General features: G+C 38.3%; 1 protein-coding gene across 14 annotated transcripts in view; it reads left to right on the forward strand.

Moving 5' to 3' along the window:
* Positions 1 to 27,979, forward strand: part of PARD3 (par-3 family cell polarity regulator) — a 443,013-nt gene that overhangs the window by 41,345 nt on the left and 373,689 nt on the right. For 13 of the 14 annotated variants that reach the window (XM_030229752.2, XM_030229789.2, XM_030229776.2 and 10 more), the window contains exon 2: positions 7,123 to 7,224. In XM_030229752.2, the coding sequence (XP_030085612.2) occupies positions 7,123 to 7,224 (102 nt within the window). Of the gene's footprint in view, positions 1 to 7,122; positions 7,225 to 16,668; positions 17,127 to 27,979 lie in introns of those variants that run through there. The other variant, XM_018909229.3, reaches the window with a different exon arrangement.

Raw genomic sequence — 27,979 nt, forward strand, 5'->3', positions numbered from 1 at the left:
CTTCATTTCAGAAAAACAGGGATTTAATATATATATTTGAAAGTTTATGTAAACTGTGGAGTGGCTAACAGCCAAATTTACCATTTTTAATACCAACCTTTTGGCACTTGAAGCAAGATTAAGTAGTTCCTTGATGCTTTTTTTGTACTCCAGTAGGAATGCAGCACAACTCAATATGTAGCAGTGTTCCAGCAGTTTACTGGCCCTGTTAGTTCAATTTAATGGGTTTTAGGGGACATTTAATTGCTGAAGTGGAAGACTATTTGGCTCATTTTTTTGGCTGGCAGACTTCTGTACTGAGGGATGGCATTGCTAGTGTAATGTGATTAATTTTTAAGTAAATCGTTGTTGAAACTGGACTTACAGGATGCATGCAAAGCCCAATATTACTTTTTTTTTGCTTCATAAACACCCTGTCTAACATTTCAGTGTGTCAGGAAGAATGATATTTGCCATATGTTCAGATTCTGTCTTGGATGGTTTCTGGTAAGCTAAAGCCCCTTTAGCAAGGCTGTGAAAGCATTGGTGAGTCCAAAAGTGGAACAAGATACTTCAGTGATCAGGCTTGTATGTTTCTCCCTTTTTCAAAACTGGTTCATATCAAATCAGTGTGCATCCCTTGTTTGAAGACATTGTGTATAACCAGGTGTGCAGGGATTTGAAAAAAGTTGAATCTTAGACCATACTCTCTCGTTACAGCATGAAGTGTAACCTTCCTGAATGTGTTTGCCTCTTTCTCAGTAAAACAGAATAGTAAGAAATTAGCTTTAGTGTGGTGCATCGTCAGAACAAAGAGCAGTTTTACAGGTTAAGGATCAAAAAGATGAAAGGATAAGGCTTATTTTCTGCTGTACAGTATTCAGTTATTTTCTGTTGTAGTCTGTGGCCCTTTTTTTCTTGATTTCATGGGATACTGGGCAAGTGCATGTGAACGTGCTCTAAAATTTGTGTGAGGGGAGTGACTGCAGGTGGAGTGAGGTCAGAAATGGAAAAGATAACTGTCCCTTCAACTCATCCCCTGGTAACTTAAGAGTTGCTACAGGTGTCAGTTGCCTTCTGAGCCTTACTGGGCTGCTTTCATATATGTTAAGTGTTTTTGTGGCTTGTGCCCTTGCCAAGACAGTGAATGCACTTGTGTTGTACCAGTATTGCCCCTGTCCATGCTGCAGCAGCAATGTACTTTAGAGAGCACAGTGGGCTTTGGAGCTGATTCTCCCACTGCTGCTTGTGTGTGTTATGCAGTAGATCTTTGGGCCTGAAATTCAAGGAGACAGATGATGGGATGGAGATGCAATTTAAACCCAGGGACTTGTTCTTGCTGGCTTCTCAGGCTGTGGAAGGTAACTGGAAGCCAGCTGACGTTGCAAGCCTTCATGGCTGTCTTTTGGCACCTGACTCCTTGTTTAGATGGTTCCCGCCTGCAGCACAGGGCTAGACAGGGAAATGAATGAATTCACTGGCAAATTTTCAGATATATTAGTTTTTTATTAACCATAGTTTCCTTTCAGACAGTGTTAACACGCCCAAGTGCCATATGCTGCTGAACAAACAAGTCCAGTACACACCCCAGCCTGGTGATTTAGTTGGTTTTTATCTGTGTGAATTCTTGCCGCAAAGGCTTTATCTGTTCTCAAAAAACTCAATCCAGTGAAGACAGCCACACACATGGCCTTATAATCTTGAATTCCAGATGGTTTTAAGCAGAAACGAATAATATATACTTACTTTCCCTTTATCTCCTGATTTATAATTGAGAAGTTATATTTACATACTTGGATATGCTTCTTCTCTGTCCTTTGTCCTGGTGGAGAGTATTTTCCTTTGAGAGTTACACTGAAATACTTGTGCACAACTGTCCAACTGATAGTGGTTTTAAAAAATCATATAAGGATCTGTGTTAAAGCAAGAAGCTATAAATTATATCTAAATTTAAATAATTTCAGTTGGTTTTGATAGGCGTGGAGAGCCTCTGTGAGCTTGGCAAAGCCAATCCATTTCCCAAGAGTGTTGTGTGGTAAAAAATACACTTCCTATTTGGGCAAGAGCAGATCAGAAAATAATAGGAGTGTGGGGGGGAAAATACCTGTCTGTCTTGATTTCAAGATGTGTAAAAATTTGTAGTGGCAACTGATCTGCACCCAGCTGAAGGGAAGCACAGCTGGGAAATGTGGGCAAAGGTAAGAAGTACAGAGACCTTTTGGGGGGAGCTTGGTGTCCTCCCTCAGTAGTGTTCTCTGCATGGGCTTCAAGCAGCACACAAGAAATGACACACACACTCCTCTGCCATGCCAGCTCCAAGTATGTAATTGTAGCCAGGCAGATTAATGTCGTTTTTCTGATGCTTCAGGACATCCTGCTGGTGACAGGTGAGATCAAATCGCAGTAGTGGGCTCAATTAGTAAACACTAAGCATTGTTCATCAGGCTTTTAGGAGCCTGATTTTCTGCTTTCTGTTAGATTGCTGCTTGTCAGAGGTTTGTGGTGCTGTCTTCCTGTAAGATAGGGACAAAGTGTTTTAAAGAATAATCTTATTTACTGTTACTTTTAATGTTAAATATTTCAATATATTTTTGGAAAGGGTACATTTTGAAAACCAAGGCACCTACTTAGATGTAAAGGAATAAGAAATCTTCCTATGCCATTAATAAGAACACATTGCTGTTTCCATTCTGATTTCTAGATATTGTTTTCCACATATGGTCCTTGTTTCCATTATGTGGGAATATGAAATTGTTAGCTACAGAACGCTGAATGATACTACTTAAACTAATGGTTTTCTCAGTTTTTCTTTTGTGCTTTTTAGAAGTCATTTTATGTAATAAACAGAATGTGAATGGCTGCATTCTTGCTGCCTTTGTAATGTGCTCTTGCTTGCAGTCTCAGTGCTGGTGTTCAGTTAGCAAATATTTAACTTCCATTGCTGAGGATTAGAAAATGTGGTGCTCATGAGCTTAAATTATGAGTACCTTTATAATTATCATCAAGTTGAAGAGTTAAATGGGTGTAGACAGGAAACAGGAGATCTGACTTGCTTCGACTTGAGCTGAGTGATGCAATATTTAAATGAAGATATTATAAATCAGGTTTAGCGTTACTTCTATCCTTGTATTCATTCAATGAACTGAACTTGCTGGTTCTTCTACATGAACTAGTGACAAAGGCATCTATGCAGCTTTTTCAAAATAATTGTACTTTGCTAACTTACACATTGGTGGAGCAGTGAAGCTAATGAGTTCTCTATCACCACTTGCTTTTCTGTCTAAATGCACTGCAGATTTGGAGAGTGCAGTACCTTTTTACGCAATCATAGCAGTGGAAGAATAAAAATGTAGCTTTATTTTATTGATAGAATATGAAAATCTGATTCTGCTATACAAATTCAGATTTTGAAACAACAGCATCATGTCTGACTAAATGGTAACTCTGAAGCAGGTTTCTTGAAAAACTTGTGGGAGATGTAAAAAATATTGTTTCATAGTTTTTTTCCTTTTTTTCTTTTTTTACAGAAACTTGACTTTTATAAACTTGATTTACTTAGATTTTTTTTTTTCTTCTGTTTAACAACTAGAAGACATTTTTCTTTTTACTTGTGTAAGCACCCTGTTGCAGGTACCCTGAGCGCTGCCACCCAGAGAGGGGGATCCCAAAGGTGTTCAGGTGTCCTGAAGGGGTGACTGGACTACTTAGCCCCACAGATGTAGTTATGTCTACTCCAGTAAACTCTGTAAATAGCCAGTTTCCACTTTAGGAACTGTTCTGAGCCAGAGCAGTGTATTTGACTGCTTCAGAGAATGTTTGAGGACTGTACTACTGCTATTGCATAGGGAACTGTGAACATCTGTTTACTGGCTGAGATTGAGAAATGCAGCTTGACCAAGCCATGAATACAGATGCACTTGTAACATCCATGTAGGAGTACTTGAATTCCAACCTGTGTCAAGTCTGGTTCAGTTTCGTTCGTATTTAGCAGACAGTGTATATGAGCTGACTCTAGTACAACATTGTGTTCATTTTAGACAGATCACAGAACACGAATTTAAATGTGAACGTTTTTGCAGTTTGGTTTTTTCATGTTGTTTGGTTGAATAATATATAGTAATAATTGCTAAAACTTGGAACCATAAATGGCTATGGATTTTCATAACTTGGTAAAATCACTAGTTTGAATGTTGTTTTCTTTTTTTAAGTTTCTTTCCCCCCCAGTGTAGTGTAACTAATCTCTGTACAATGTGAGTATTCCCTTCCCTCTTAGACCTCTCTTCCCTCCCAATCCTCCCCCATCAAATCCTTGATTTATGCAAAACCTTTAATAGAGTAAAAGGGCCTCAAGAGAAGACTGTTCTAATGTTTGGAGAGGGCTTTAATGAAAAGTTGCATTGTTATTTCGTATTTACTTACCAAATCCCGCCAGAGTAAGTTCTTGCCAAACTAGTTTTATATATTTCTTGTCTGGTCTTGCTCACGTATTATTTTGTATCAGGATCTTGTCTGACAGGAAAAGCCACCAGAGCAGTTCAGGCTATGGCAGTACTAATAGGTGATGCAGAAAAAATGAAGTCTATCTAAAACTTCTTATGCAATATTGAGAAACTTTTAAAGGAAGTAATTAGTAGAAGCATCTTATATATCAAAGCTATTTTTAAGTAGATTGTGCATGCTGAAGTAGCACAATAGTTATTTAGAAATGGGTGTTTCTGCTATTGATTCTGTAGTTGTGAATGTTTTTTTACATTTGCCTTGGAGGTAGGAAACAGTTGTGGTAGGAAGCAAAAAAACAAGGATACATGGGTATTGAAGTTGTAGTTTCAGCTTGGGTGCTGTTTGTTTTGATGGATGTAGTTAGGTCACTGAGCCTGTATTGCAGTTACCTGTTTTTAGTGTTTCCATTCTTCAGTAAGAAGATTAATTGTTGCAAACAAAAATGGTGAATTGGGTGATGTATGAGGGATCAGGCACTCTTAAAGGCCAAACTCAGTTTTCCATCTGTGATTTTGCAGTGAAGGCTGGTTTATGGTTCAATTCCAGTTTAGCTTTGAGATGGAGAATCTCAGCAGAGGAAACCTGAGTCAAGTTCTTCAGGAGTGCAAGGTGCTTCACAGCCTGTATGGTCTTTGCAAGCATGTTTCAATCTTTGGTGTAGATATAAGAGGCAGAGGAGATTTTTTTAATGGGCTGGAGGATGAGGAAGGATCTTTTTTCCTTTTAATCTGAGAGCAAAGACTTCCCTTCAAACATGTTTGTTAAGAAATGTTGAAAGATTTCTGGTGTACACAGGTGACTCTGTCCAGCCCTGTCTGTGTTAGTGGAGTATTCAAACTTACCAGTTTATTCTAGTGTCTGCATTGTGTACCTTTTTTACAGAGCAGGTTTGTGTATTACCTAGCTATGTAGGCACCTCTATATGCATGACAGTGTGCATAATGTATTACCATTTTTAATTATTCCCAAATCTTTACTTTTAAAAAATGTATGCTAAGTTATACCCTGTAATATGCTACAACAGTAAATCTGTTTAGAGAAAACCCACATACTAGAAATCCAGTTAATTGTATAATAAGTGCTTGCTTAGAAGAAATGGAAGGTAATGAAATTTAATACTTAAGAGAAATCAGAGAAAATAGTCTGTAATTTAATTTTTGGAATGACCAGCCTAATGACTGTAAAATGAAAGTTCTGAAATCTGATAATCTAATGATGATGACTTACAGCAATATTTAAGGAGGATGTACTTATACAAACAATGAAGTAAGTTTCATAGTACCAGATATCTCCCAATTATTTGACCTTTGTATATATCATAGGCAAATATGTGGAGTTCTAGGATGTTAAAGCCAAGATGAATATCTGTTTATGTTCTTTTATGCAGCATGTTCTGTCAAGATTTAAATATATATATGGATTTAAAGGAATTCTGGTAGTCCCATTTCTTGTCCTGTTCCATCTTTGAGAAATCAAAATATTTTCAAGCCTTTTAGGGTGAAGGGTATTTATTTATTTATGACTTCTATTTTTAGTGTGGGTGAGTTTTTGTTTAGTTCTGGTTTGGCTTTGGTGTGATGTTTTTATTATTTTTGTTTGTTCGTTTTGTCACTTCTAGACACCATAACTAAAAAGGTTCATGCTAATTGCTATTTTTAGGAAGTCAGGAACTTTGCAAGTTGATGCAATCTTGATGGTCCTCCCAGCAGAAACGTTGTGCAGCCACGATTTCCCAGTGAAAAGCAAGAGAGGTCTTTTACAGTGAGACACCAAACAACAGCCCGGGGCGTTGGGGGGTGTATTTGAGAAGCAGGATTATGTAGCATGATCAGGCCAGGTGTTTACAGGGCAACTTTTCCCCATTAGGAAACAAATCCCTTAAGAACAGCATGTCAGCTACTAACCAGCACTTGGGTCATGTGCTGGAGACACTTTGTGGACACAGCCTTGCTCCCTATGGCTTCCTTTGCTATCAAAAGTAGTAATAAAGACTGTAAAGCCAGTCCTCCCAGTTACTGCTAGACACCTGTATAAACACAAAGCCACATGCACACATTTGTATGCATATGTATCTGTGTGTATATGTATCTGTGTGTATATATAATTTTTGATTTCAAATGTGGAAAGTGCTCTCAGTATACATTTTAGATATTCCATTTACCACTTCTAGCAAAGGAGAGGTAGAAAGCATTTTGATGGTGTTTAAATGTTGATTTATGCCTTTTATAGCTGTTCTGTAAAACCCTCACATCTTTTACAGCTGCATGTAACCTTTTGTGCCTGTTGACTATTGTCTGGCATGCTTTATTTTGTGGACAATGTATTTTTCTTCCTTTTATGGAAGGAATATTGGAAATGTAATGTGCAGTAATATTTGGAATATGTCAGAGTCCTATGTGTCAGTGATGGGATTGTGACTCATGCAGATCTGATAGAAGAGGGAAGACTACATATCTAGTCTGAGGCAATTTAGAAAAAGAACTTGGACTTCATGTCTAAATTTACATTTATTTACAGAAATATGACCTAAATAGATGTTTGATGCCAAGAATTTCTAAGACTGTGATGCTGACTATATGGTGGAATAACATTTTCCTGTTGGCATGTGATAATCTGATACTATTTTCTTCTTCTTTTATGCAGGATCCAAACTACTGGATACAAGTCCATCGACTGGAGCACGGGGATGGTGGGATCTTGGATCTTGATGACATTCTTTGTGATGTAGCTGATGACAAAGACCGTGTAAGTACACATGGCTACAAAAGCATTGTGGCACAAACTGCACATCATCAGCACATCAGTGGTGTGTGTTTCCTGCATGTGTCCCAAAGTGGGAGCCAACACAGAGATTTTAGACATTTTTCATGTAGTTTGCCTGACAGATGTGAGAAATTGGTTACTTGTCAGGGTTTTTCTCTTAATTGAAATCATGGGTTTTCCATCCTTTCTGGTTCTTCAGCCATTCAAATAGGAAAAGGATGCTGCAAGGATGAAAATACCTCCAACAGTGGAAAATTCCTCAAAAGTGGAAAATTAATGTGCAAAAATAAAGCATTTGTAAGTTGATGTTGCAGCTTTGTGTTACCAGTTGAATATGTGCAAAAAGATCCTGCTGGTTTTAAACTATTGAGTGTTGTGGTTTTTTTTTCCCCCAAAAAAATCGTTTTGAGAGGAATTGCTAGTTACACAGAACTTGAGACAATAATTATACACTGTTGAGCCTTGAGTGTTTTTATTCTTTTTTAAGCAGTGATTTAGATCACAGTCGACCAAGAGGCCTTTTGTTTATTGGCTATTTGTTGAAGTTATAGATACAAGTATCTTTGAATTACTTGTTCAAAAAAAATGTGGGTAAGAAACACTGTGGCAAACTGCAAAATCATGTAAATATGCTACTTTTCTCTAGAAAGCTGAAGCTCTTGAAAGCATCTGAGCCTGATAGAGACTTCAGTCTGGAAACATGTTTCAGGACCACACTCCTTCACAGACAGTATCCTTAATTGCCTCTGTTGGAACAGGCACTGTCAAGGCTCCTTGAATACTGGCCAAATGATGACTCTTTGGCTAATTTTTCAGAAATAGATACTTTGCCTGTAGTTATTTCTTGTGACAAAACTTAATTGACATGGTTATTTCAACCAGGACTTTATAAAGAAAAAATATGTGAGGAGTCTTGGGACGTGAAGACTCCTCACTGTCTGAAATGTTGGGATTACTCAAGCTGTATAGAGTAACAGTGCTGAGTTTTCAGGAATTTCTTCCATAAAAATAGTGCCCAGATAAGATTTCATGAAAAGCTAATTAAAACCTCTAGTTGGTTATCTCATATTGAAGTGCTCAGCTGTGTGATTAGTTTAGCTTTTGCTTACAGGCCTCAGGGAGGCTGGTGCAAGTTGTCACTAGATATAAATATTTATATATATATATACATGCACACAGAGACTTATTTGAATTATGCACTTCTTAGCTCCTCATGTCCTCTTCCCCTCAGAAGTTTGAATTCTGGTGACTTCAAGGCCTTATTCTTTGGTTGTTACCTTGCCTTGCTACCTTCAAGTGGGGTAATTCCTCACAGTGAAACTCTGTGGGTGTTTTTATGTGCATGACTAATAGCTGGAAAACTCTGACTGCAATTGAAGCAAGCAAAGTTATTATTACAATATTGTTTTTGTGTATAGATGGACAAGATACTTAGCAATTAGTAATATTTATCTCTGCATTTGCCAAGCTCATCTCTACTGATGGCACCTATGAGTTAAATTTCCTTTTTTTAAAGGACCTTGCAGCATTGATTAGGAAGGTGCAATATAAACATGGACTGTGCTGTCCTGGTTTATTTCCTTGAATTAGTCATTCTCACTTGACCTTCACGTTTGGGTCTTTTCAAGTATTTTGGTCATTAGTCATTGGTTTTTAGTTTCCTGTAGTGTGTTTTACAGCTGACCTTCCTGGCTCCCTTTAGTTTTGTGTTGTTACTTTGCTTCCATAGCAAGTGTATCAACTGGTTTTGTGTTGCTATACCTTAATACACGTCTCATTAATGTGAGGTTTGGCATATATCTCCAGTTAGGGATATTTTGTATCTTATCTTTACACTTAAGCATACCTTGTAAAAAGGCATTTAAACAGATGGTGTCTAAACATGTAATTAAATGATTACTGAAGTCTGTAGGATTAGTTGTGCTTAAAATCTAACATTTGCCTATATCTCTCTTTTTTAAAATTGGGACAGAAATGTCTAGGATATTGAAAAACTGATCGCTTAATGTTTTAGTGTTCATTTTCACAAGGAATTTCCTTACATTCTTGAAGAGAAGTTTGTTGTGTTACTACCTGACATCTGTATTTTTGAAAATTAGTTTGCTCTTACCGTGGTTCTTTAGATGTAAGGATCAGTGATAAATGTGATTTTTGTCTTTGGTGATGCTTTTATGGTTTAATTGTGCAGTGTCATATCATTACAATACAGAATGCAGAGTAGCTAAGGGCCACTTGTCCTCTTGATGGATTTATTGCTCTGTACAGTCAACTGCCATAGTAAAATAAAACACTTCAGTGATGTGAAGAATATATTTACTCCTAGTCCACTGTCTCCATGGAGAAAATGTTTTGTCCTATAACAAATACAAAGACCCTTAGAGCAGCTGTTCTGAATGGAATGAGAGAAGTATCTTTGATGGCGTCCTTCACATTAAAATGTGGCATGCTAGGATGACTTTATTTAGCTTCTTCTGTCCCTATATTTTGTAATTCTCCTGTCACTTACTAAAACAGAATGGATGAGTAAGGGTTAGCCCTTTCAGTTGCTTTCTGGAATAATTTGTGATGCTCAGTGTTGTTCCTCCTTTAAAAAAAAAGGAGTAAAACATGAAGCAAACTACATGGAAAAACTGATTTTGCTAAGCTGTTTGTTCCTTTTTTGTTTCTGAAACAGCTTTACTTAAGCCCTTTAACTTAGTTCATTGAGAAAGTGCATAAAGCACTCTAACTTAGCCAACATAAGATGTGGACATTCATATTCCACATATCACTGCATGTGAAATGTGGAATATAACTGTTAACTGTTATAAGGTTATTACCTTTAACTGCTTTGTTAATGCAGTTAAAGGTAGTAACCTTATAATCAAAAAATTAAACGCTCATTTAAATAATTTTTTTAAGAAAACTTTTTAATATTTATTGAAATGTATTTTTTTCCAGGTTTTACTGTGGAGATATGGGTGGTTTTCAAATATGGAAACATATCAGTGTTTTTTACATTTATATATCTCTGTGTATACGTGAATACAAATGGGCAGACTTGTTACTCTTTTTGAAAAATATTTGGCTACAAGAAACAAGATCCGATTTTCAACTAGCATTTAATCAGCTGTGTAACCTACTTCCATTATTTTAAAAATACAGGTTTCTTCTGCATTTAGTGATTAGACCAATATTTTAAAGATAGGTTAATAACCTGTTTAGTTTGGATTTCTGTAACTTGCAAAAGTAGCCCTTTCTATGAAGACTCTCAAAAAACATATGTCATCTTGATAAGTTTCCAAGTTGATGATAGCATACTTGATGACCTCAGTTCATTTTTTAGTAGGCAGACTTTTTCCGTGGCAAAAAAACCCCAAAACCCAACTGCAGAAAAAACCCAGAACCCAACCATTTTTAACTGTGTTTTCTTCGGCTAGACTGAGGCACGTAGGCACTTGGGTGATTCTCACACTTTGGGTGTAATATGGAAGTGATTATTCTAAGATCTCATAGACCCTTGTTTACCCATGAAAAAATGTTGAGAAAACTGTGGTGTAATCTCGTTAAAAAAAACCCAAACACAACTAACATACCCATGGGTATATTCATACCCATATATGTGTATGAATATAACTTGCCCCCATTTGAATTCTCAGTGAAATAGTAATTTATATTTTGAACAAGTTGAAAAAAATTTTTGTTTGCAATTATATGTAATTTTTTAATGAATAGAAATGCTCAGACTGTTGCTCAATGGGAAGCTTTAGAGATCAAGATGTCTATGTTTGGTGTAGCTATGTTGCTGAAAAATCAGAGTTTTTTCTTCCCAAGAGAACAAGGATCTGCCATTAACAGCCACTGGTTGAGATGATCAGTTGGGCAAATAGAGCTACTTTGAAACAATGTAGGTGTGAACCTAATGTCAATTATTCCTAAATTTGTTACTTATTTTTGCCAAATTAATTTGGGATTAACAGCATGTAAATCCTAAAGGCCTTGGCATCTTATCAATTCCTTTATCACTGCTAAATTCGACACTGGTTCTTAAAAACAACCACAGTAATTTGGTATATGCTTAGATTTACAGCCTGGCTTTATTTCTCTAAACTAAGGCAGGCATGGGCTTTCTTTGCTTGACTTAACATTTTCAAATATTCAGTCAGCTCTTCACCCTGCACAATTCATGCTTACACCCACTGAGTGCAGTGATAAAAACCAGAGGAATATGGTTTGGTCGTGTCTGGAGTGGAGTCTCACGCTTCCCACAGTGTTTGTGTGTGTGCTGCTCTATCTGGCCCAGGTCACTGGAAGTTCAAGGTGATGTTGGTGCTTAGTGCTGCTTAGACAAACTTTGTACTTCCCAGAAAGACGCACAAGTTGCTGGTTTCCACCAGAGTGGAATACTTCTGGTGAGAATGGGATGGAGATTAATTTCATGGATCTGTGCTGAAATGGAATTTGTAAACAGTCATGAACTAGAGTTAACTGTGTTAAGTAAGCAAACTGCAGCTGAAATTCAGTGAAATCAACTGTGCTTCATTTGCATCTGCTTTTGAGAGACCTACAGAGATTCTGTTAATATTATTATGAAGTTAGTGCCTGCTTGCTTGAAGTGTGAAGCCTTCTAGTGGGGAAAAAGTCATGGAGCAGCTTCTTCACATAATGTGAAGGCATATTAGGACCTTTTCCCAGTGTAGTGGAAAGGAAATGAACTTTTGGGTTTTGTGTTAAAACAGATGGTCAATTCTAAATAATGCTGTTGTTTTGTTTACTTCCTCTTGGAAGGCTCTGTTGAGTTAGAGAGGCATGTGATACACAAAATGTGGTTTGGAAAGGATGACTGTATTTTGTTTGTAACAAATGTTAACTGGAAGCCTACACAGAAATAAGGCTATTTTGAGCAAATGCATTATAATGTTAAGGTTAAAGGCTAGCTAGGGACTGAAGGGATGTGATTACAGTATTCTGCTGCTATTGATTCTTGCTCTCTCACTCTTATTTTTCAGGCCAGTTATGCAAGATGCCATTTTTGTAGTAAATTCAGGATAGGCAGCCAGTGACAGCAGGATGCTGTTAGAAACAATGAGATTCTGGTAGCCCTGTGCCTGTTCATTCACTCAAAAAAATCTTGTAGAGCTTTTGAAGTTAAGGAAAGCTGTGCAGATACAGTTGTTTTATCTTTAGATTCCATCATTACATAATCAGAATACTCAAAGTAGTTTTTTTTATTCTAAATTTTGGGTGTCTCTGCCTCATTTAAGCAAACATGCAGCAGAATTTACATGTGATTTCTCTTTGATTCTGCAAATTAAGAATTTAACCCTAAAATCATGAGTAGAGAGTCACAACTCTTTGTGCTTCTTGTTTCTGCCATTAACAGATTAACACCCTGGATTGAATGAAGAAACAAGTTCTCCAGGTCCTATGCAGCAAATCAGACTGCAAAACCTTAAAATGCCCCAAAAACTTACTCAGAAATATGATTTGCAGTACTTACCATACCATGATTGGTATACCCTTTTCCCCCTCAAAACCTTTCTATCAAATTAATTTTCAACTCTAGCCATGATTATCTTCTGCCACACTGTGCAGCTTCTCTCTTCTTGTTCTGTGTCTTCATTCCCAGTATCCCAGGAAAACTGATGACCTTGAAACAATTTGTTGTTACTCACAAGTGACTTGGCAAAACACATTTTGAGCATAAGGCATTCTTTTCTTGTAACAGCTTAAAATAACTGCTTGAGCCACCAAGCTTGGGAAAGTATTGATACTGGGAAAGAAACCCATCATTTAACAACCCCATGATTATTTTCTGTTTAAAAACTTCAGTTTTTGAACAATAGGCTCTTGATGGCATCTGCTGTTTGGCAGTGGTTTTTATTTTAACTATGCTTTTAGAGATTGACATTTTGTATTATTCTTTAAAATTGGTAAAAACAGAATGTGTCCATTTAAACCAGGTGGTTTTGCATTACCACTATTAACTCAATGCTGGGATGGTCACATGATGATTTTTAGGTCTGTCTTGCTGATGAATCTAAAGTAGAAAACAAAGTGTTTGTACAGCCTTTATTCCCAGCTGCTATTTAATGAAAACATATTTGAAAATAGCATACTCAAAATATAAATACTATTTTCAGTCAAAGAATGGAATTTAAATGCTTGTAGTATTTCTAGTAGTAGGCTAAATTTTAATTTCACATTGTTCATGGATGAGACTAATCCATGGATGAGACTAATCATATATCCATGGAAGTGAGGAAATAAAGGCCATAAATTATGAATATTGGAACATGCATTTTCAATCCCAAAGAGATATTAGATGTAACTAAATGTTGTCTCCTAACTGTAGTACTTAGTTTTTCACCTCTTTCAGCACTGTTCTTGAAATTGTTCATCTCATCATCACTTAGTTTTTTCTAGCTATGTGGTGACAGCATTTCCATTCATGATTGCTGTGTATTTTTGATATTCCTTTCCTTTAATGCTGAAACAGTTGTATTTTTGCACTAAGAACTCTCACGTAGGAGAGGACTGACATTTGTAAATCCATAAATCAGTTTCCATGGAGATCTGAAGAGCTGCAGGTAAATCTGACTTCTGAAAATTGAATATTTTGGTAAAAAGTGTTCTCTGAGGAATAGCAGGCTCATGCATGGGGAGGATCATGACAGTATTGTCAAGAAAGTAATATCTCACAATATTATGCCTGTATTCTCAGCAGAAAGACAGACCTGAGTGACAGTGACTGGGTTAGCACAGTCAAAAAAACCCACAGACTTGGCATGGAACAAGAGGAAGGGTTTTATGGCTGTGTAACTGGTTTGAAGATGGAAAATAAAGCATGTATTGTTCAGTATATTTGTAATTGTCCTGAAAGAAGAGAAGGAAGATTTGAATACTGGAGTGACAAATTCCATTATTGTGTGGGAAACTGCAGATGGATGGTGAATGCTGCTCATGAAGAGTTGCAGAAGCATCCAGGGAGTAGACAGTAACATGGTGGATGTAATATCATTTTGGCAAAGGTGATGTGCTTTAGGAGAGAGACTGCTTTAACTGAATACACAAACTAATGAGTTCTGAGCTAGCTCTTAGTTTGGGAGAATGTTTCTGATTTTGCATTAGACCTCTGGACACAGTGGCTTACTTGCAAGGCACATAACCAGGTCTCAGAAGGCTTCCAGCAGTTTGTCCTGTCTCTGCCTCTCCCCAGTATTTTCATCCCAGTGCTGCTGCTTGGCTCATGAGGGCTCTGGCACATTTGTTCACTCAAGGGACAGAAGACTCTTCCTTGCAAAACGAACTGAGTATTTTTCTGCTATTTCATGAATATTGTAAATTCATCAAAGGACCTGGCCAGCTGAGGAGGAAAGGGAGAGGACTTTGCAGGTGGCAGTGGTTGAGCTATGAAAGAAGAAGAGGAAGAATGGGAACATGACTGGGCTGAGACCTTGCTTTTCAGTGGTGCCTCTGGAGCTGCTGGAGTGGTCTCTGTGGTGCAGCAAGGGGTGGTGGGATCTCTCTGCTGTGTGTGCTGCTGGTGAGCCCTCTGCTTCCTCCAGCACTGAACCAAGCAACCAAAACTGATTTTGTAGAGACAGCAAAAAGCACAGAGCAAATGCCAACACTGACTCCAGGTACAGGTTAACATCCTCCACCTGCAGTGTCTAAATGGACCAGGATCTCAGGCTTGAAAAGATGTTCTAAGCAGCAAACTGTAAATGGCTGTAGAATCAGAGGTGGTCTTGAGAAGTGGTTCTTTGTTTTTTTCAGTGGAAGCTCTGGGGCATCAAGTAAAACTGTCATAAGAGTAGCTGTCTGCAAAAGGTTTTCCAACTTTCCTTGACCTTAATTTTCATCAGAATATCTGTGATGTTTATGATACTTCACACAAAGTTTTGGATGTTTTTTCTTGAGATGTCATTTGCAAGCACATAATACTGAATTCTCTGCCTATTTTAACTCTTCAAAAAGGTGATGCTTGTAAATCATGGAAACTGGTAATTTAAGTAGGATTTCAGTTTGTGAGAAAAAGTTTCTTTAATTTAGACTTTGGTGAAAACCACAGACTGTTGAAGTGATGATGGTCTCAGTGTCAAATATTAGTAACATTGAAGGTCAGTATTTGGCTACAGATAGTGACTGCTACAGTATTATAAACACATCACAATTGAGAGAGACTTTGCACTAAAAATATTTAATAATGGATTTTTTCTATATCTTGTAATAATTACAGATTCACTGGTTAGATATAGTTGTAGATAATATAAAGCTGTGCTTTATAATCCTTCACAGTGTAAATCTCCACAAAAATGTGCAGTGAATCTAGAATTAGGCCATTCTGGCTAATAAATACTTAACATTCTGATAGCTTTTGGTTAATTTTAGCAATTTCACTGTGTCCTAGAGGTAGATTATTCATCCTACAACAAAGGAAGAAGTTGCAGGAAAGGTTGGTTATGGGGATTCATTAATACTACTCCCTTACTCCTTGATATCAGCAGGTCTTAAAAGAAATGCTGTTCAAACTTCACAGATATTTCCTAACAGAGGTAGTGAGACTCATACACCAGAGGACTGACCCATATTAGAGCTTAATTATAGTAATGGATAATCCTGCAACTATAAATTATTCATAGTTGTTTTGTACATGAAGTAGCATCGTGAATAAAATAAGGAAAAGTTTCTGGAAAAGACCCTGGTTAATGTCCAAGTTTGCCAAAAGGTAGTTTTCCTCCTTGTCTTTCAACATGGATTAAATGGTTTGTAGAGCTTGGCCCTTTGGATGTGTTTTGTTTAATGGAAATCAGTAGCAGCAACTCTCGGGGCTCTACACCCTTGTAGGGTTCCTTGACTAATACCTTATGCAAGAGAAACATTCCTACCTAAACACAGTCCTGGTACAAAAGCTGCAATCTCAGCTGTCTGATAAGATTCCCACACTGTCACTGGGATGAGAATTCATTACCCTCTTATCCATTGATACCAACAGGTCTTAAGAGACTGTTGTAACTTCGTAGTTATTTCCAAGGAAGAACAGTAAGGCTCAGAGTCAGGTACTTTATTTTCTAGTTGACTTAGAAGTTGAAGTATCTCTTAGGTTTTTAGTGTGTATAGTCTTACTGACAAGGAGAGAGCACAGAATTTTTAAATTAGATTAAAATAGGGCCCCTAATGCATTTTGTGGGGTGGTTACTGCATGCTGAAGGTTTCTTCAGAAAGGGCCTTGGATCCAAAGAGAGGAAAGTAATGCTGTCTTTTTTTGAGGAGCTTTCACCAGTCTGACTTTTCAGTTGACTTGCCAGCAGTAGCCCAGAGAGGAAGGAGTTAAGAAGATGCTTTGAACCCAAAGTCTTCTGCTTCATCCCCACACCCTGTTGGTGTACTTCCACACCCAGCTGGTGTGCAGGGAACTACCTCCCGTTCACCTTTAGCGTGCTCAGCAGGATAGTCACTACGGTCTCAGATTAGCATCACCGCTGAAGCCTGTCTGAGTTTAAACAGCAAGAAGGAGTTCTGCCTGCTCTTCAGTGACATTCAGCATTGCAGGACCATTGGCTTCTTTCATTTTTTACAACCTGTTGGAAGAACTGAAACTCTTCTTTGGTGGGCTCCATTCCTTACAGGCTGCTAGATTTCCTGTAGATTGAAGACTGTTTCATACAAGCTTGGTGTGAGCTTGATACTGAGTTTTTACTTTCTTGGGATGCTGTTTACTTGAAGGTAGCCATAGTTTGGATGAAATGGCTGACACGCCTAAGAGGAAAATTACAAAGAAGTCCTCGTCTTTTTCATATGATCGCCGGAGAGATTCAGTGAAAGTTAGGAGACAGTCCAAGTCTCTTAGCTTTAAGTCTGCTACATTGGGTGCTCAGAAAAGGCAGGCACAGAAAAAGCAGGTTTGTATTTGAATATTCCTCAGAAAAAATTCTTGCCTTCTAAATTTTTGTGGAGTTTGTAAATCTTGCTGTGTTACTACGAAGCGGTAAGCAATCTCTGCTGACTTGCAGTCTGTGTGTCTGTAGGTATGTGTGAGCATACAAGCTTGTGTGCAAGTAAAGCTGGAGTTTTCCCTCTCATATTTCCTAAGAGCTAGATAGATTTATGGTGTTAATTTTGTGCTGAGAAAAGTCTGCATCTTTTCTGCTTTTAAGATGTAATTTATGATTTCTGTTTTGTCTCGAGGAGTCGCTGCTATAGTGCAGTAAGTGTCCTGTGAGCTTTGGTAGTGTTGTTTGTTGTGCTGAAAAACATGATGGGTGCTGAAACTTTTGAAATTATTATTCAGATTACAGCTGTTCCACTGCTCTTCATTGTTATTATTTTTTTTTTAATGTTGAAATGTACCAGACTGAGAGCTTTAGGGAGTGAAATATCTTACTTATTCCAGAACAGGTAATGCAAGTCAACAGAAGCACCTGTTCTGGTGGGACCAGTTCTTGGGTTAGAGGGCAGTTTAATGCCTTGGCAGTGCTGCTTTGCTGTAGTAAAAGACTTTCATACGCAGGTCTTTCTTTATATTTTGTTGCTGGGATCTAATTAAATGAAATCTCTCCAAAGAGAAGATGCAGTGTGAACTGTCGTAAAGGGAATAAAAAGTGAGTCAGTTCATGAAATATCTTTGTATACTGATCTCTGAAATTTAATCTAATATGGAAGGAGTACAGGATCACTGACTCTGATCCATCTCTCGCTCTGCACTTGTGTGCACCTTCTTGAAAGGTTTAAATTAACTTTACAGGGAGTTTTTAATTAGCTGTGTACAACATAAAGTGCTTAAACACTTTGCAAATAGTGTTTCTTCAAATGTTTTGAAATAGACTAGATTTTCAATAGCACTAAAGTGAATTTCTTGCAAGCAAGTAGTTTCCAGACCCTGAGCATTCCAACTGCATCTAAATTTTTGAGGGCATATACCCATTCAGATTTAAGAGAATGTAAGTTTTTCTGTCCAGTGTAAACTTTGGTATCTGATTAAAAACACAATGTATTTTATATGTGTGGGATCATATTTGTTTTTATTACTATTTTATCTTGTTCTTGGAATGTTAAAATGTCTATTTACATAGCAAGAAATTCACTGGTAAAATATTAGAATATTCCAGTTTATTGGGATTCTATAGTGTTAATTATAGGCATAGCTGAAGCTGTTTTTCTTGAATTGAAGTTCCAGAAGTTCAAATGAGGAAATACTTGAAATCAGAAAAACCTTCAAAAGTGCTGTAAGCTCTGACAATCCTGCTGCACTTCCACCCATTATTTGATGTGTTTTTTAGAAGTAAAAATAATAAATCTCAATTTTATGAAAATGTGAAATACTAAATGACATCTGTGAACATTCAAGTTCCTCAAATCTTTTGGGGATCTAGGCTACTCACATTAATTTCAGAATTTTTTTTGGGGTGCAAATCAGTGAATACCTGTGTATTTTGATTTTGACAGACCATAAGGTTCTTGAGTCCACTCATCTTTTGGATGTCTGCCATGGTTACTGTGTGACCTCTAGTGGTTAATGAAAAATATGCTCAATTACTGAATTCAGGCTGTTGCTTGAACAAGTTCTGAATGTGTATTCTTGCTGGTTTAATTATTTAATCTTCTAAATTGTATTTTTATTGAAAATAAAAAAAACATCATCTGCTTTAGCTAAATCTTTTATGGAGCCACTTCCAGAAAAAGTGCTTTGCTAAAAATTCATATTTATAGGGATGTATATCTGAACTCCAGTACTCATATATGCAGAATTATGGGAGTAGTTTTAAGAGATTTTTACTACTTTGGCTTGGTTACAATGTTAGTGGGTGATACATTGAAATGAAGCACTCCAGACAAAGGTCCATTTTGATAACTTTTGTATATTGGAAAGATATAAATAAGGACTTTTCTGACTCAAGAACGTATTTTTTCCCTTCTAAATGCTCCAGTAACTGTAAGAACAGTTAATTTTTCCTACAGGCTTGGTCTTGTTTCAATCTTCAGATCATTATAATTAAGTAAGACAGAGCCATTCTTACCTCCTTCCTGCCCTCCCCCCTTCCCACGAGGGCAGCCACTTCTGTGTGTATTGGAAATGCTGCTGAGCACAAAGCACAACTGCATTTGTTACTGTTGGACTTGAAAAATTATGGGTTTGAAGTTACCAGAGTCTGATCAGTTTTCAAGCAGCCAGACCTAGCTGTGCTCAGCACAGTGTCACTGGTGGTCACACAGACTCCTTCCAGGCCTGGGTTACTGAGTGAGCAGAAGTTTACCTACAGCACCAAGAGAAATGTTACTTAAAAAGGCTTTTCTTTGTTGATTGAGTTTCTTTCTAATTTATAAAAAACATTTTTCTAATAGATGTTTGACATCTGAGAATATTTAAAACTGTGCTTTGGTCTTTGCTGTTTTAGGAGACAATAGGAGACTTTGCTGCTCACAATATATGTGGTTTTACTTGGGTGGTTCTCTGGAGGAACAATACTCTGCTTCTGCTTATACAGGCAGGCAAGCCAAAATTATTTTTTAACTGTTTTGGTAGATAGATATCAAAGTCTCCAAAATCACAGCATGTTGCAAAATCTTCTTCTGCTTCCTTGGTCTTATCATCACTGACCTCCCTTGTCTGCAGTTCAATTTCTTATTTTTCTTTTTTGTGGTAAAATTTCATTTTGACCTCCCCCCTAATGAAAACTGTTTAATTCCTGGTAAAATAGTAATAAGAATCTGAGAACATTTTTTTTAAAAACATTTTTTACATTTTCTAAATTACAATGATGTAAGAAAATGTTAAGGCAAATTGCTGCATTTCTCTTGCTGTTCTGTGGGTTTTTTTGTTAGCTTAGCTAACTTACTAGAAGTGGAAAATCATGAAGTGTTCAAACCCAACAATATCAAATATCCTATCTGATGTAGCAATGAACCTCTTTCAAGATTATCTTCCCATCAAATCATTTATTAGTACAGATCACTTTTTTATTCTGTTGTTTTCCCTAGGCTTATCGGTTCTGAGGTAGAAAATCTGGTAATTACATTCACTGGCTGCTGATAGTGTCATATTGGTTGATCTGGATAGAAATCACATTCCAGAAATATGTAGGCTGGTCTTCTTAGGTGTACAAGTATTATGCAACATAATGTATAAAATATTTGATAGTTTTAAGTGGTTGTCTCTTGTGCTTTGAATGAAGAAGGAAGTGCATGAAGTATAAACTGTAAATAAGTAAAAATTTGAGATCAAAATCCTCATGTACAGGACACCATAAAAAAAAAGATCCAGTTTTATTTTTAGCTGTTTTGGGAGAGCTTCTCAAGTCTTATTTCTCGTTGTCCTCACCAGCTGACTGATTGCTGGGATGTGGGCTGGAGCCTCGGCGGATTAATTAAGATCTGAAACTGTTTTCCTGATAACTACTTATGTGTTGCATACAGCATTTTGGAACCTGGCAAAGTTCCATGCTCATGCAAGGCTTACATATACTGCTAATTTGTGGTTTATTCACTAATATTCCTATTTTTCTTCCATGGAATTCTACAGAATTGAGATGACAAACTTTTTTTCCCTTTTCTTTTAAGTTCTATAATTCCTGAACCATGTGGGGTTCACTGTCCGCTATCCCAGATGCAAGTCAATGCATACAAAGAGGATGTTGTTAGAAAATCTTCCAGTCCCTGTGTTTAAATATGACTCAGTTAACAGAAGTGTTCCAGATGCCTTGTTATGAACATCTGAGAGCAGGGAAAGGCCTATGAGTTACACTTTCTGCTGTCTTATTAGAAAGAAACATTGAATGGAAGAATGGCACTGGGAAGGCTGGTGATGCGAGGGAAGGGGGTTGCCCAAAAGGGTAATGATTTTTCACATCAGTACATAGTAGATGTCCCAGGACCAAGATTATTGGTGTGTGACAGGTCTGGTGAGCAAAAAGCCATAGCACCAGCTACCAGCAAATGGTTTGTAATTACTAAAGAAAAATTAATTAATCTCATTTCATTTTAAGATGTTATTTTTTGAAAACCATGATCTGTGATTACTTTTCATCTAGTTCTTTTCTTCCTATCTTTTGCAAGAGTTTATTTTGAATTCTCTGGGCAATCTCAAATGCCTTCTTTGGGGAGAGGGAAATCAGCTTTAAGTGTGAGCCTGAGGGTTTGTTGGGAAAAATCTGATCCTATTTTTTTTTTAATGAAACCAGACAAGCGTGTAAAGAGGAAAAGCATGTGATATGTGTAACAGAGCACTGGGAGATAAGAGTGTGTAGGTTCCTCTGGCAGCTGGGTTGTTAGTAGAAAGTTGGCCTAGCAAAACTCATTCCCTGTGGAGCCTGGCAAGCTATTAACCATAGTGGTTGGCTGATATTATTAAAGCTGTGGTCGCAGCAGGGTGAGGTGGGTTGTAGCTGGTGAAGTAGGCTCACCTTCAGTTAAACAGAGTAAAATCGAAGCAGAGTGGAATGATAGTGAGAGGTTTGGCCATGGTGAGTCTTGAAGTCATGTTTTCCTTTTCTTATTGAGACTTGTTCATGGAGATTGTGGTAGATGTGTGTGTTGGAGTGCTCCCTACAGCAGTGTAAATCATTGTGCCTTGATGGCATTTGCTGTGGTGGTGTTGGTTAGTGCTCTCCTTGCTGCTGATTTCCAGTGCACTGAGAGATAAGTTGTCCTCTTCCAGAGTCATGGATTCCTTCTCTTGGTGCCTTGTCCTGGAAGTTATTATGGCATTGCATACCATCTCAAGAAATATTTTGTTGTGGTCTTAAAATAACACCATGTTGCCAGGAGGTTTTCAAATTTAGTTGGTGATTTCTTTATTGCAAACAAAATACTAGACTTTATTTGGACAATTTAGAGGTTCATCTGGTCTAAATTGAGCTATTATTTTAAATTCTGTTTGAGTTATTGTTGTTATAGCTCATGTAAAAGCTAACATGATAAACCACACTTTTTGGTTCCTGAAAGTGTGGCTTTGTGGCAGATTTTAGCTGATCTAAGGCTGTGGTGGTGCTGCAGATGAGTGTGACCTTCCACCTTCCCTGGCTTCCCATCCCTCCCTGGCTTCAGCACTGGGAATTGTTGGCTGTGGCAAGTGGGGTCAGTGTGCTGCTAACTCTGCCAGAAAAAAAGGACAGGTCATAGGAGGAGGGGTGATTCAATGGCCTCTCCTGCAAGGAGCAGTCTGATGCTGGGAGCAGCTTTGCTGTCAGCAGAGCTCTGGACGTTACATTAGAGAATGAGTGTCCCTTAGCAAAACTGGGTGAAAAAGGCATTCAGGGCTCCAGCCCTGCCAGCCAAGGGAGCAAAACAGCCAACTGGCCATTCCATTTAGCAGTGCATGATGTTACCCATGCTGAGAAAGGAGGTGCCAGGGAAGGCAGGTCCTTGTTCTTGCTTGTGCCCACAAAGGGCTGGTGGTGTCCCACAGAGTACCAGGTTCAGTTTGGCCAAATGCAGTGTGCTGAGCTGGTGGGTTCTGTGTGTATTCACCAAACTTCTCCCAGCTGCAAATACTCACCTTGCCTTGGTTGAATGCTTTTCATCTGCTGTTGCAATGTAGGCACTGAGGAGAGAAGGAAACAAAACAGTCACAGAGCTACAGTGGTTGAGGCTGGAAGGGACCTCTGGAGGCATCAAGTCCAACCCCTTGCTGCAAGCAGGTCCTGTGTGATCTGGATCTGAGCATCTCCAAGGCTGTAGATTGCACAGCCTCTCTGTGCACCTGTTTCAGTGCTTGCTGACAAGGTGAAAATTGTTTCCAAAGCCTCATCTGACTTCCTGGTGTTGCAAGTAGTGTGACTGTTGCATCTCCTCCTACTTCTGGGTCACCTCTCAGAAGATCCCAGCTCTGTTTTCTTTCTTCCCACCCATTAGGTCACAGATGACAGCAGCAATCTTCTCTTTTAGCTTCCTCTTTAAACTGATTAAGCCCAGCTTTCTTGGCATCTCCTTGCAGATCCTGTGGTCCAGTGGATCACAGTGGACTGTGCTGGTGACTGTGACAGGATGTTCCAGCTACACTGCTCTGTCCCAGCCTGGTGTGCAGGAGCTGCCTTCACCATGAGGCTACACTCCTGCCTTGCCTTCCAAGTGCTGCCCAGTAGGGATCTGCCCACCCTTCTGTACAGACTCAGCATCCTGCTGGCACCCAGCCAGTACTGCTGCACACTGATTATTACTTTAAAATTCTTGGTGGCATTCCCTGATTAGCAAGGAGCAGCGTGCATGCATTTTTTTGCTGCTTCTTGTGCAGTATTATATCCTCAAAATGGGGATGATGCATTTCAAAAGAAACCGTTGTCAGCTGCAATAATACTTTTCTAGGTTTAGCCATTTTGTTCCAGTTAAGAGGGGGAAAAGCCTGCCAAATACAAACTAGATGGGACAAAAAAAAAAAAGAAGACTGATTTCTGGATATACATATCATAACACTCCATTTCAAAATGCTCATATTCTCAGCACCTTAGCAGAAACAGTTAGTTAGTTAACTAAGAGAAAATTCATGTTTTAGTACCCTTTAGTCCCCTTTAGTACCCGTACTTAAAAGTATGTTTTAAGTCCTGTGCCACTGTTTTTGTGGAATGGTGATCCTTGCATGTATAAAAATTGTGGGAGTTTTTTGTGCTGTATAAGCAATATTTTGACCTGTATTTTGAACAGTTTCTAAAGTTCTAAGTGAATGGTCTTTTTTTTTTTTTTCATTTTAAATCTAAAAGAAGAAGTTGTATTTTAAAATTACAGAATTTCCTAATGGAATATGATTTTATCTCATTTCCAACTAAGATGTTGTCACTTTTCTAATAGCAACAAAGTTTTGCCCCCTGTTGTCCTGTACAAGCGTGGGTGAGCGTTTTGCTTTACAGCAGCTTGATTTTAATATTTCTTGACGAAAAGGGAAAAAAATAATTTGTAATTATCTAAAAATATTTCCCCTGGCTCAAAGTATACTTCTCAGATAAAAAGCAAGCAATGTTTTGCTTTCTCAGCAATTTCTGTCACTTGAAGTGTGAATTGATCATGGAGGTAATAGCACATGGGGAAAATCCAGTGGGAACTGTCTGATTTCATACATGTTTCAATTCAAACACTTAACGTTCTTTTGATTTGTAGACTGTAATTTTCACTGACAGTATTAGTGGCTTTTAGAAGAACAGCCCCTGACAGATGACATCCATCTAACCAGCTGCTGCCTAATCTGACTTCAGGCTGAATATTGTGTTATGTGACTAATTTGAAATACAGTAAATATTAATGACTGTTCATCTGTTATTTAAAATAAACAGAAAGTAGTGAGAGAGTGATGCTCACATTTCGTGCTTGTGCTGTAACTGGCTTCTTGTCATCTGTGACTGACAGCTTTTTTTCTAGGGTTCTTTCTTTGTGAAAAATCGATGTTGTTTTAATTTTCTCTTTTCTCCCACAGGCTTTATTACTCTAGCTTTCACTAGGGTCAGAAATAGTGAGATGTCTCATGTGGTCCAAGTTTAAAACTGAAAAATCAACATCTTAGTTTCCTTGTCAATCTTAGGAAAATTACCTTTCAGATGAATTAGATGTAGTCAAGAAATGAAAAGTAAAAAAAATAGCAAAAATAGTACACTATAGATTTAGAATCATAGAATCAAAGAATAAGTTGAAAAAAGCCTCTAAGATCATCAGTTCAACTGTTAACCTAGCGCTGCCAAAGCCAGCACAAAACTCTGTCCCCAAGTGCCACATACAGACTTGTTTTAAATACCTCCAGGGATGGTGACACAATCACTCCTCTGGGCAGCCTGTCCTCATGCTTGATAACCTTTTCTGTAAAGAAATCTTACCTAAGATCCAATCTAAAGCTCCTCTGGCCTAACTTGAGGCCATTTCCTTCTGTTCTAGCACTTGTCAGTAGGGGAAGACACGGACCCCCACTTTGCTACAACCTCCTTTCAGGTGGTTGCAGTGAGTGATGAGGTCTCACCTGAGCCTTCTTTTCTCCAGGCTAAACACCACCCCCAGTTCCCTCAGCTTTTCCTCCTAAGACTTGTGCTCCAGACCCTTCACCAGCTCTATTCCTTTTTTCTGGACACACTCCAGCACCTCAGTGTTCTTCTTGTGGTGAGGGGCCCAGAATTGGAAACAGACTCAAGATTCACCAATGCTGAGTACAGGGAACAATCAGTGCCCTGGTCCTGCTGGCCACACTATTGCTGATCCAAGCCAGGATGTCACTGGCCTTCTTGGCCACTTAGGCACAGGCTGGGTCATATTCAGCACCCCCAGGTCCCTTTCCTCCAGGCATTTTTCCAGCCACTCTTCCCTCAGGCTGGAGTGTTGCAGGGGTTGTTGTCACCCAAGTGCAGCATCCTGCACTTTGCCTTGTTGAACTTCAGTGGCCTCAGTTCTCCGATCCAGCTTGTCCAGGTCCTTCTGCAGAGCCCTCCTGCCCTCCAGCACATCAACACTCCTGTCCAGCTTCGTGTTCCATGCAAAGTGACTGAAGGTGCCCTCGATCTCCTCGTCCAGATCATTGATAACAATATTAAACAGATAATAGAGACAATACTGAGCCCTGGGGAGCACCACTGGATGCCAGCTGGATGAAGCTCCATTTACCACCACTGGGTCTGGGCCTTGCTGTTCAGCCAGTCTTTTACCCAGCACCAATGCCTTTTATCACCTCTTGCTTTTTATATTCAAGTAGAGCCATAACTTTTGTAGGAATGGAAATGGTTTCAGAAATCTTTCCTCAACTAGTTTCTGAAGCATAGGATATAATTGATGACCAAAAGTTGGAAAGAGGTAGTTCAGAGCAGGATGATGGTTATGGTTATTCCTAGTGGTCAGAAAAAAAATTTATACAGCCTCTTGAACTTAGATCTGCTATACATATTAAAGAGATGGTTGAAAGGTCACTATAAACTTAAAAATGCTTTAGTTGTCCCTGTGCTAATCATATTTAAAATGAGTTAGGGAAACTTTTCATAATGTAGTTTTCTACTTCATTTCCTAATTCCTTGGTGGGGGGAGGAAAAAGCCCACAAAACCAAAACAAAAAAGAACCCACTAAAGAGAAACCTCACAAAACCAAAGGAATTCCACAGAATTGTTTCCTGAAAAGAAAACCCAAGAAAATTGAGGTGGCAGTAACTCTACCATTTGTCTTTCATTGCTTTCATTCTGGTTTTATTGAGAGCAAGATCAAGCATGAAGTGTTCGTGCTTGAGACATCCACAGTGTTCCACAGTCTGTCACATTTGAGGTCAGTTTGTTCATTAAGGGCTGTTTCAATTTTTAAAATATTGTGAACTTTAAACATTACTGTTAAACTGCCTCAGGTTCTCCTCTACAGATCTCGCTTTACTGAGTTACTTTCTCTTCCTCTGTTAGTACTTTGGCATGTTCAGGCAGACTACACTGATTTCTTTGTTTTGAATATTGTTAATCTTGTTGCTCATTTTTCATCAAAAATAACTTTCATAAATCTGTCAGCTGTCAGAAATAGAAGTCAGCTTTGAAAACTTTAAATATTGCAATGCATTTTCATTAAAACAAGTTGACAGCAGAGAACATATTTCTTTTCTTGACACCATCACAATGCTTTGATGAATGACACTGGGCAGTGTTTTTTTTCACTTTATGACATTGTTGAGGCACAATATCAGTGTTGCAGATGCAGACTGAGACTCCCAACTCTTCCCTATCAGCTCCTGCACCTGTTTGCTCCACAGACAAGTGCTGGAGCATTGGCCCTGGTGCTTGCTCACAGACATGGGCAGATTTGCACTGGGGAAAACAGATGCAGTCAGTGGTGTAATAGTTTGTCTTCTTAGAATGAAAATGATGTCCTGAATTATTATGAATGTTGATGCTTGCTGCTACAAAACAATTCAGTGAACTTCAGTTCTGTACATGTCAAAATACGTTCAGTTACTGAAATATAATGAATTCATTTTTCTTCCTCCTTCCATGCTCCATCAGAAGTTAGCTGGGCTGAATACAGGCACTTAACTCAGATGCAAATAAACTAAATAACTTGAGCATTGCCTTTGGTCTAATGTCTTGGGATTGGCATTTAGGCATCTGAACAGCTACATGTGGATTACAGAACAGGGAAATAAACTTTTTTCCCCCTCTGTTATACATCTTAAAAGAATAACAGCTGACATCTACTAATTAGTAAAAATGTAAGACTTTAGTCCTTCCAAGTGATAAAGTGGTGGTTTAGTAAGCAAATAAACTCTGTAATAATCTATTTAAATCTTTGGAGCCTTCCTTGCTTAACCAGCTTGCAAGTTAAAGGTTTGTGACTGTAGGCAGCAGGGTCCAGCCTGAGCAGGGTAGGTCTTCAGGGCATTTCTGTCTAGCCCTCTACATCTTGGCTCTGTTCTCTTAATTCCCATTCTCAGTCTTCTGAGTGGCCATCAAATGCAAAAGAGTGATGGTATTTGCTAATAATGTGAAGGTTTGTTCTGTAAAGGTGTTACAGAGCTGGTGTGTGATGCTTGCTGGTGCAAAGATCAGGATAATCATCTTGATGTACCCATTCATTCCCTTCCCCACCCCCTCCTTTTTATGGCTTCCAAAAAGCAACTGTTTTTTATCTGCCAAAATAAAAAAAAAAAATGGGCTGTTATGTGTACACTCACTTTACTTTTCTTGGGAAGTAAGGTGCTTGTTTAGCCCCTCTGAATGTATTGCATCCATCCTATGGAAAGGGCAGTGTTTCCTTCAGATTTCCATAGGACCTCCTAGTTACTGTATGGGTATTGAATCCAGCTTAAACAAATACTTGAAACTGCTC

The sequence above is a fragment of the Serinus canaria genome, chromosome 2, assembly GCF_022539315.1.
Source record: "Serinus canaria isolate serCan28SL12 chromosome 2, serCan2020, whole genome shotgun sequence".
In the NCBI taxonomy this organism is placed as follows: Eukaryota; Metazoa; Chordata; class Aves; order Passeriformes; family Fringillidae; genus Serinus; species Serinus canaria.